Source organism: Hippocampus guttulatus, chromosome 6, assembly GCF_054856545.1.
Source record: "Hippocampus guttulatus isolate MCC_2025c chromosome 6, RoL_Hgut_1.0, whole genome shotgun sequence".
NCBI classification, from domain to species: Eukaryota; Metazoa; Chordata; class Actinopteri; order Syngnathiformes; family Syngnathidae; genus Hippocampus; species Hippocampus guttulatus.
This window is the reverse complement of record NC_141266.1, coordinates 22,667,487-22,677,966: the sequence shown is the minus strand read 5'-3', so window position 1 is coordinate 22,677,966 and position 10,480 is coordinate 22,667,487. Positions and strand designations below refer to the sequence as shown.

Here is a 10,480-nt window from a genome sequence, read left to right as displayed (position 1 = left end):
ACAAATCTCTCGCTGATGAACATTCAGCAGAATCAGAGTGGAAACTACAGCTGCCGGTCCTTTAACACCAAAACTCTGAGACACAAAGACTCTCGGCAATGGCCGATTAATGTGCTAAGTAAGGGCGACTACTCTCATTTTAAGGCCAGTTTCTTCTTCAATTGACATTGTTATTAATCCCACGGAAAACACAAATCCTTAATTAAAAAAAAAAAATTGTGTGCATTACATATTTGCATTCAAATGATGTGTTTAACAGAGAGAATTTCCAGCACCTCTGTCACGCAGTCGACGGATCACCCAATTGAGGGAGCGGCGCTGAATGTTACCTGCGACGGCGTCGGGTCGGTCTTCTTCAGACAGTGGACAAAGGGCGGCTCAACCTTGGTCCCGGATGAGCGCGTGACGCTCCACGACGAGAACCGGACCCTGTCCTTCCGCGCCGCCGCAAGATCGGACAGCGCTGCGTATTCCTGTCGGATAAGCAACCCCATCAATGAGGAAGAAGTCGCATTCAACGTCCTGGTCAACTGTAAGTAACTGAAATGCTGCTCATGTCGGAACAGTGAAGCCACTCGCACAATAATGCAATTGAGGATTTCATATTACCTGTTTGGATGTTGATTCTGTACAATTGCACCAACCTGCGAAGCCGAATTCATTCAAACCATTCGCACACGGTTCCATTCAAGCTCGGACTGCATTTGCGTGTGTTTTGGTTTTTTTCCCACAGTATTTTTCCCTTGTATCGGACCACCGTTTCCAAATATTACATTGGCGGTTAGCTACCGAACAAACGCTCCAGAACAGATTGCATTGCACTTCACAGGTTTCACCGTGCATCCAGAACACACGATTGTACAAACGTCTCCAACATATTACTCTGTCTTGCAGTTGGCCCGGACCCAGTCCAAATCACGGGACCGAGCCAAATTCAGGTCAAGCAGACTTTGACTTTAACCTGCTCCGCCGCGTCCGTCCCATCTGCCACGTACACGTGGACGCGACTGAACCACACAGCGGCGCTACATAATCAATCAACGTTCGTCAAAAGCAACGTGGACTTTGCTGACGGCGGAAGCTACGTCTGTAGCGCGACGAACAATATTACCGGGAAAAGCACGTCGGCGGTACACAGTTTGGCTGTGACAGGCAAGTCATTATGACAGGTTGTACTGGTGCAAGCAGACTTTCCAGTGGACGTTTAAAATTTGCTTCAGTGGAATTTTGGTGAACAGAGTCCGAGCCTGTTACTGATCAAAGAGTCAACAGCTTGATGAGACGCTAATCAGAGAGTCAACCACATGATGAGACACAAGGGAAGGTGCTGGGCGGGGCTGTGAAGATGCGCAGCCAATCAGCTCAATGGATAAATCCACTTGTGCTGTCATTGGTCGACGTTGCACGCCGGGAACCAGTCATGCGTACAGCCATGTACAAAACATCTGAGTCATTCGGCTTTTTTTTCTGAATACAGAACTGTACTTTGGGGGAAAAAACGCGATCACATCGTGATATTTTGGGAGGAACCTTTGCTCGCACCAGTGCAACCGGTGCAAAAATTGAGTCTCGGGCCCTGCTGTAGCATCGCAGCACCACATAGCGAGAGAGAGAGATTTCTGGTTGTATGCATTCACAGATGAAACCGTGTCTGCGTGTTCGGCCGGTTGTATCGCTGGCATCGTGGTGGCTTGTTTCGTCATCTGTGCGGCAGCTGCTGGCGGCGGATTCGCCTTTTATCGTCATCGGTAAGTATACCGCATTCTCGCCATTGTCCGCCATTCTAATCATGCCTCGCTAGATGTAAAAAATAAATCAATAAAAGAAATAAATATTCGCACCCAAAAGGCAGTCAAAATAAACATTCACGAATGAAAATGTCACAATACAGGAACAGGAACAAGCCAATGAATTGCCCCGACGGAAACGCCTCCAACGGGACAGGTAAGCGTGACATGGGAACTATTCGATCCAGTCTGGGCTTTTATTCAGTTTTTGTACTGAGTCATGTTCAACTGAATGTTACCTTGAGTGACATTAATTGGATTTTTTTTTTTTTTTTTTTTACAGGACGAAAAGGCCACGACAACACAAAAGAAACAAAAACTCAGGTACAAAAATTCAGTTCGTCTGGACCGGCTGTCAATAAGACAATATAGACCTACTTCAAAATTGTATGTGGAGCCAGGCGATTTTATTTTGTTCAACCACTTGATGAAATAAAACGGAGACAATTACACACACTTTTTTTTTTCAGTGCAGATACGGTTGGTCTTTGTAGCATATGCTCAAACAACGAAACAAACGGCACCTCAAGACTGTTGTGTGGCACTGCGCCGACTTCAATACTGCTCAATATGTATTGGCTCATTTTACACCACCTGTCAAAACAGGAAAGAAAGCAAGTAAAATGTCAATCCGCAAAAAAACGTACTCATGACGTCGACGCTGAGATGGGACAAGTTAGTGTGTAAGGGAATGATTGTGAGGAACTAAAAATCATCTGACACATAAAACCTTTGATCGGCAAAGGATTGTTTTAACATTGACTATAAAGCACAGTTGTGCCAATATCATACCTTGCTGGGTTTCTGTGTAAAAGGCAAAAGGCGGCTAATTGTCAAATCTTTTCCGGCTCTGGTGTGGCCATTTTGCGGTATGCGAGGGGCTCAAGTAAAACCACAGCTGCCTTTTTGTGGATTCATGAGGCCAGGAAACACTTGACAACATTGGTTGATGACTGATAAGTCTGTGATCATGTTTGTCGGGCCTGGTTGGACTTTGAACCAGGAAGGAGCTACATCGCTAACCGTTGTATTGAGGGGGGAAGTTTGCGTGGTCTGTGGTTGTGTCTCTTTAGAGAAGTGGTACTCTTCGTTGAGTATTAATCCTATTCCCGTCTTTCGAGCAGGAGTTGACCTATGCAGACCTGAGTATTCTCCGCGCAAAGAACGGCGGGGAAGTCAAGCTGCAGCACCGGGATAATGAGACAGAATACGCCGAGGTCCGAGTGAACAACGTGCCTCCTTCCTACGACGCGCACATGCAGCGGATGAAGAGGCGAGCCCCTCAGCCGCTCGAAGCCTACGGAGGCCAAGTCGGCCAACAGGTTCACAGCAACGAGTGGTCGCGTCGCGGAAGTGGAGACCACCCAACGGTGTGACAGGCGGTCACAGTTCTTTAACTCATTCAGTCCCAGCCAATTCTAGACCAAGTCTGAAAAGACGTTTAAAAACGTCTTTGGGAGTGAATGAGTTAATGGCGCGCTAACGACGGCTAGTGTTTGCAGTCAATGTGTGTGCGCGTTAATCATTGATCTGTTGACGAAGAGTCACAAAAGCACAGCGGTACTTGATTAGATCCATCGACTTGATTGGATTAATCAACACACAGTGGGCTGAGTAAGGACTGCAGGCAGTCTTGCCATGCAACACTTTGTAGAATTTATTTCACTCGGTTCAAAGTAATAAATAGCAGAATAAACACTTTCACATACACAGTACATTTAACATGGATTTATTGATGTACCGGTAATCCAATTTCAGAAGCGCAGAACTGCTATTGTGCAGTATTTTTTTTTTCTAGGAGGCAGCACTTCATCATCAAACCACCGAATTGTACTACATGTCCAAATACAAACACCCTGCCTCCACCTTGACAACTGCCTCAAACATTTGAGGTTGTGGGGTTCACACACGCGAATGCTATTCGCTAAAGCTAATCCATGCTCACACTGCAGCTCTGCTTACCTTGGTAGTACAGATAGTGTTTACGAATGGTGGCCAGATTCTGGTTGGTGCTTGAAAATAGCTAATTCTCACCGAGTCTTGCTGCTAATTACGACAAGAGACACTGTTGAAGCCCTTTATGGACAGTTTGGCAGAATGGCTTATTTTCAGAAATAGACAGCGAACAAAACATTTCACGGGTTGTGTAATTTCCATCTCTTCCAACTCTTTGTATACGAGTAATTAAAATGTCAATTTTCCGATTTTCGTGGCTTTAAACCCTGTGAATCCGCCAAATGGTACAGTTCAGTTCTGCTATTTATGGTATGTCCCTAGAACGCTAAAGCGGATCAAAGTTTTCATCTGACCAACGTGAATGTAGTGCACGTTTAAAATTTTCAAAAGTGTAAAATGGACTTAAAGTGTCATGGGAATGTCTCTCAAAGGGACAAATAAAACATTTTTTTTTGTGGGTTGCTTCCATACTTCTTGAATTTTTATCACATTGTTTAAACATAAATGTTATCTAGCCAGGAACTCACGTATTTATGACCTTCAGATACTCTGCGGTTTGTGTCTGCGTTCTCCTTTCACTTGACTTCAACTTTTCCACTCGCCACTTCCAAAACATGCGTTGAATCGTAATTATAACAACTATTAAAAAGAGGTGAGCCTCTAACTCGGCAACATTTTTACTGTCAAATTTTGGCGGATTCCGACATTTCCTTGGCGACTAGATCACGTGAGTATTTTGGTTCATCACCGTGATTTGTTCTGATACTTTCACAAACAGGAAAAATACGGGGGATGTGTTTGTTTACCGTGCAAACTGATAACATTTGCTTCAGGTACACTTGGTGAATGAGTAACTCATATAAACACAAAAGGTGTCGAAACTATGCACAGCCCCCTCCAAAGAACACAGAGAAATACTTGTTGCAAAATTCGAATTGTAAAATGTATTTTAGTGCGGTAGAAATGTTGCAATAAATCCAAAGTGCAAAGTGGAAATGTTGCAATTAGCAATGCATGGATAAACCAGGAAATCATGTTGCTTCTGATGTCTTAAAACGTTAAGTTGGAGTGAAATACCCTAGTATTTAATTAGTTGTCACCAAAATGTTGTTATGAATATGTTCCGCCCTCGTCCCCGTTGCGGCTAGACAGACAGACAACTCCTTCAATGACCACACCGTTGATATTTCCAGCGATTTATTCACCAGCGAGTCAAGAAGGTATAAAACTGGAACAGACAGACATAAAAACACTTATACGTTGCAACGTAAAACGTGGTAAAACAATGTGCCCCACTGATCTGACATGTGACGAACGCGTGGCTACGCTAGTGTAGCTAACGCTAACGAGCTAATACGCTAATGTGCTAATCGCTGTGCATAAATGCGAACTAAACAATAGAAACGCCCAACAAATGTAAATCCACGCTGAACACCCCCCACGAATTAATAATATGGCATAAATTTACATAAAATATTTACATACAGGCTGTGCTTGGCCTACGACACGAAGTTGCAGTCCATCGTTCGGAGGTTCCCCGTGCAACGTTCAACCGGAAGTGTCTCACTCCATAACGTCGGTGTGCCCTTCACATTAACGAATTAACCTGACAAAATAAAGCACCATTAGGAGATATAGCGCCCTCTGGTGTATGACACCCTGAACGATCTCGTTTTCAATTACTCCATCGCGGACGACCTTGGTTTCCCGTCACTTCTTCTCGCCTCTGGTAAATTCCACTTTGCACATCCTGTTGCTCCATATCCTCTTGTTGTGAAAATGAAGGCGTGGCTACTTTTCACATATATCAGGTTTCTTACCATACAAACGACTAATTCGGCTGGAATTTCACAACACAACGAACAGTCCACAGTGGGAGATAATGGTCGCCATCTACATTGTTTTGTTGCTGGTACTGAACGGTAGGAGAGCGTCGAAGAAATTACACATTGTATATTTTAATATGACATAAGGGCTGGACGATCAATCGGTCTTATTCGACTTGTTTTTTTTTTTAATCAGCTTTATTATTATTGTCAACCAAAGTAACATTATGCACTGTTTAAACATGAAACAACTGTACTCGATGATTCTGTTAGGATGAATCATTATTATTATAATTTATAAAAGCTATTAATGTCGTATACTTAAAAGTTGCATACAGCTAGGTTGTGTTGAACAAATGAACATAACTAGGCTTAAAAAATGTTCCAGCCATGCCATAACACTATCCACAAAAATTTAATTGAGTGTTCCTTCACATAGGATTCTATAATTATCAATGATTTACGTTCTGTGTTCTGTTGTATTCTTGTTCTTCTTGTGATTAAATGTTCTGTAAAGCGCTTTGTGACAGGCCACTTCCCCCCCCCCCCCCCCCCCCCCCGTTTTGCAGGTGGACTGGCAGGAGGGCTCAAATTGCAAATTGTTTGGAGTGGTAGAGTGACCGCCGGGTCCAGCACAACTTTCACATGCTCGTCCAACTGCTTGGTAAACTGTACATACTCCTGGTCCTTGCTGGGCCGCACGTTCAATGGGAGCACGCTCACCTGGACGCCGGATGGACTGCAGCAATCAGTGGCGCTGCAGTGCACCGGGAGAAAAAATATAGGAGACTCCAGCACTACGAGCGCTATTGTGGATATTGAAAGTAAGTACAATACTACAGTCTACTACAACACTCGTGCGAGTACTTGCAGTGCAGAGGAGCCTAATTTATTTTTGACTATGTTCAGCAAAATAATGTCGGGTTCGTCACAAAAGTGGTTTCGAGTGAGTTGATCCCACTCGCAGTTGGTTACAGTCAAAATAAACATCAAACTAAGAGGAAAATACACTTGGTGTATTTCAAACAACAGCAATAGCTGGGCCTGAATAAAGTCCAGTTAGCTTAATGCTATCATGCTAAAATGACTAATACTGTAGTGTGGCTTACAGAGCGGTTGTGGCCATCTCCGTGTCTGTTCGTTTGTATTATTCTGGCACCCAGTGGTCAAGACATGCACACAAGTAGGAGTAGCACAATGTCTGTTGAACCAAAGAAAAATGATCAATTTAGTTAGGTACTACTGTATATTAAATAGCGCTATGTTTCTTATGAAACAAAGCATTATAAAAAATATTTGTTGTTTTGACACTGTATTTTAAGTACTGTCCTTCAAATAAATGACGAATTTGACGTTTTACATTGCCATTCCAGATCCAGTGTCAGTACAAGTCAGTCCAGCCGGCGCTGTGCCATCTCTGAACCAGTCCGTGGATCTCCTCTGCCACGTTGATGGAGCCACACCTTCCACGGTGGTCTGGTACAAAGATGGACAGAAGGTGGTCTGGCTTGATCATATGCACCTGCTCCACAACGCTACGCTCCATTTTGACTCGCTGCAACCATCAGATGCTGGATTTTACACGTGTGGGGCCGTGCTGAACCAGAGTAGGGTTTTCAGTCTAGGCTACCTGCTAAGCGGTAAGCACATCAAGGGCCGAGCTTTTAGTAGCGATTGTTTTTTTGGGGAGTTTTCAACATACTTACTTACTGTAATGCCGTTTCAGGCGTAAAAAGTATAAACAACATTTTTTTTCTCTCCATTTTGCGCTTCCATTTTTTTTTTTACATTGTGTTTAAAAATGATTATTTTATAACTTTAAAAGTGGGGCTGAGCGATTAAACAAAAATCTAATTGTGATTTTTTTTTGATCTTCCTGTGTATATTTTAACAAATACAAGCAATATATTAATCTGTAGATTACAAAAAAAACATTAGATTTATGATACAAAAATGTAGTAGAGGTTATACTTATGCTAAAATGTAAATGTATTATATACATACAGTATACTGTATGTATATATAAAGCCTACCAATACTAAATGGAGTGTTTTGGGGTTGTTGTTTTTTTCAAATTGCAGCCTTTGCAATTTGAAACTTGCATTCTACCACCTCGCAGTTTTGACGAGAATTTGATTAATTGTTCAGCCCTAATTTAAATGGTGCGGGAGAGACAGAACCTTTTTTTTTAATCCCTCGTTTATCACTGGGGTTACATTCCACAACAGTCATCCTATATTGGCATCTTTCTTTTTTTAAATGTCCTTTTTTTTTGTAGGCAATACACCTTGGAACGTCAGCATCAGCGGGCCCGATCAGGTGTTCGTGGGGCGACTGAGCACGTTCACGTGCTTGATGACGTGCACTTTGAACGTGGACTGCACCGTCAGGTGGCCGTTCGAGGGCGGTTTCCCTCTGGGAAGCTACATCTCTGTGCACGAAGACCAGCTCTTGTGGATTCCCGCCGTGCCGGGAACCTTCCAAAATCTGACCTGCCTTGTGGAAAACGTCGCAGCCGGACGCTCGGCCAAGGCCACCAAGATGCTGGAAGTGAAAGGTAACAGCTGCCCTTCAGTGGTTGTGAATTATCGCGACATGACCTCAGATTTTGTTAAAATGAGGCTTTCTTTCTTCTGGTCTGCAGGCGTTCCTCTTTCTGGATCCTTACAGCTCACTGGATTGTCCACTTTGGTTTTAGGCCTGGCTCTGCTTTCGGTGACTTACTGACAATAACTCACTGTGACTTTTCATTGCTACATTGACTTATTCTGTGTAAGAATTCATTCAAAGTGGACATCATTGTGGGATGCTCACTTTTGAAGCGCTTGTTGTATTATGCCGGTGTGCCACCCAAATGTGGAATTAAAGCAATCTTTTCTTCTCTGCCTGTTTCTAAAAAGGTGTGTGTGAGCCAGTCCTTTTGTACTTCGACCCTACTGTGATGTAACATTCATTCATTCATTTTCCAAACTGCTTTATCCTCACTAAGGTTGCAAGGGGTGCTGGAGCCTATCCCAGTTGTCTTCGGGCAGTAGGCGGGGGACTCCAGTCCCTACCCCCCTACCACCCCCCCCCCCCCCCCCCAAAAATAAATACATGTTTGTTTTTGAGAATAAGAGGATTTCGAACAATAAAGAATTAGTGTAAAGAATTAAACAGTTTGTACAATGATTTATGTTTTTCTGACATGCCCGCCTCGGCCACAGGGAGACAGTATAACGCAGTCTTCCAAACAAACATGGAGGAATAGTACTTCTACTTTTCCTCGAAGTGACTCAGTGAGATGCTTTGATATTAGTCATTTTTCATAGAGGACAACGAATGTGTGCCTGTGAGTGTTGGGATATTACATATCTGTCAAGGTGTGTTCCATCATTTTTGTTCAAACGTCCATTGCTTCTTCAACTGCGACCATCGATGAACATGCCACACAGGAAATGGATATTAAGTGCTACCTTACCGAGTGAAAATGTTTGTATTGTCTTTGCAGGTGCTGTTTTAATTTTTTTTTTTTTGCTCACGCTTTGCTTTCGCAAGTAGAATCGACGCCTGGTCGCAACAAAAGTTTATTTGTAGTTTATTTGGCTCAGATGCGGCTGGTATTAACATTCCAGGAAGCAGTTTTTTTTTAAATGCATGGTGTCTCATTCAAAGCAATTTTCTTTCTTTCTGCTTCCGTGGCCTTTTTACCTGTTGAGGGAACGATTAACACGAGTGATGTTCGCATGTTGGTTTGACTCAATGATAACCTTTGACCAGCTTGTGTAATTGATTCGCCTAACTATAGCAAAGTCATCGTGACGTACGTATGGAAATTTCAATGAAGATCCTTCACCTCGCTGACTTTTTTTTTCGTTAGTTTGTTTTGCTTTGTTTTTTAAACACTTATTAAATACAAAACGTTTGAATCACACAAAGCAAACAGGTGAGGGAGACAAAGGCCTCTGGTGTGTTTTGTCACATTACTAAATTCCTCCTGTCTTGTTCTGTTTACCTGTAGATTATCTCACCCTGTTTTGTGTGTCGAAAAAAAATGTTTTTATATTTCATTTGAGTTGGTAAATGCTCATACAGCCACATGGGGGATTTTTTTTCCCAGCCCGAGCCAGGATTGATCATCTTTTTTATTCCAGGGGTCTTTGATTGTTATGTATTTGCGTTTCATTTGTTTGTTTGTGCCGTTTGACAAAATCGATGTGGCGGTGAACCCTAGCCTAATATATTAGCAGTGAGGGAAGCGGAACTGCAAGGCGAATCCAAAGCTCTAGTAAGAATCACTGTGATTGCATATTAAGAACACACGCGCGCAACCCCCCTCATCCGCCTCCGTCTTGATTTGATCTGCGCAGAAAAAGGCCTTAGCCTAAGAACCCTGAATGCACAGCAACCCTGGCCGGGGGCCTCCTTCAGTATCGCTAAACATACCGCTTGTCATCATTTGTCATGCAGGAAACGTCACCTGAGATGGCAAACAAAAATGGAACACAGAAGCCACCTGCAGATAAGAACCAGCACGCTTGAGGAGATGGGGGTGGCACAAAAGAGGTACTGGTCAGGCACCTCAAAGCAGAGAGAAAACGCGCTGCAGTGCTGCTGCTTTCGAAACAGGGTGATGCTCAAGTGATGTGCTTCTCTCTTCTTATTTTCTGTAACTTCCTGCCTAAAAATAAAACACCCCACCCCCAACTTCAATCACTCATTCAACTTTATTCAGCAGACTCACGGTTCCTTTCAAAGACTCATACAAAACATATTGTATAAATACATACAATAAAATAATTTTTAAAAATTAAGAAAGGAAAAAAAAGTACCAAAATCCCCCAAAGAATTTAAAGTGACAACAAAACTATTTAAAATGTCTACTAGTGTTTCCACAAAAGTGACTGCTACCTCATGCCCCCCGCCCCAAAA

At 43.0% G+C, this 10,480-nt stretch overlaps 1 protein-coding gene and 1 long non-coding RNA gene across 2 annotated transcripts; both read left to right on the top strand.

The window, feature by feature from the left end:
* The first annotated feature begins 5,554 nt into the window (after window positions 1–5,554).
* On the top strand, window positions 5,555–8,468 carry LOC147204215 (hemicentin-1-like). The gene is made up of 5 exons (XM_086113969.1): window positions 5,555–5,665; window positions 6,139–6,393; window positions 6,943–7,209; window positions 7,848–8,126; window positions 8,214–8,468. The coding sequence occupies exons 1-5, from the start codon at window positions 5,626–5,628 to the stop codon at window positions 8,294–8,296; spliced, it is 924 nt and encodes a 307-aa protein (XP_085970095.1). The 5' UTR covers window positions 5,555–5,625; the 3' UTR covers window positions 8,297–8,468.
* Window positions 8,469–8,796: 328 nt separating this feature from the next.
* Window positions 8,797–10,261, top strand: LOC147204214 (uncharacterized). Its single transcript, XR_015101292.1, has 2 exons — window positions 8,797–8,931; window positions 10,019–10,261. It is a non-coding gene; the product is annotated as an uncharacterized LOC147204214 (long non-coding RNA).
* Window positions 10,262–10,480: the final 219 nt, after the last annotated feature.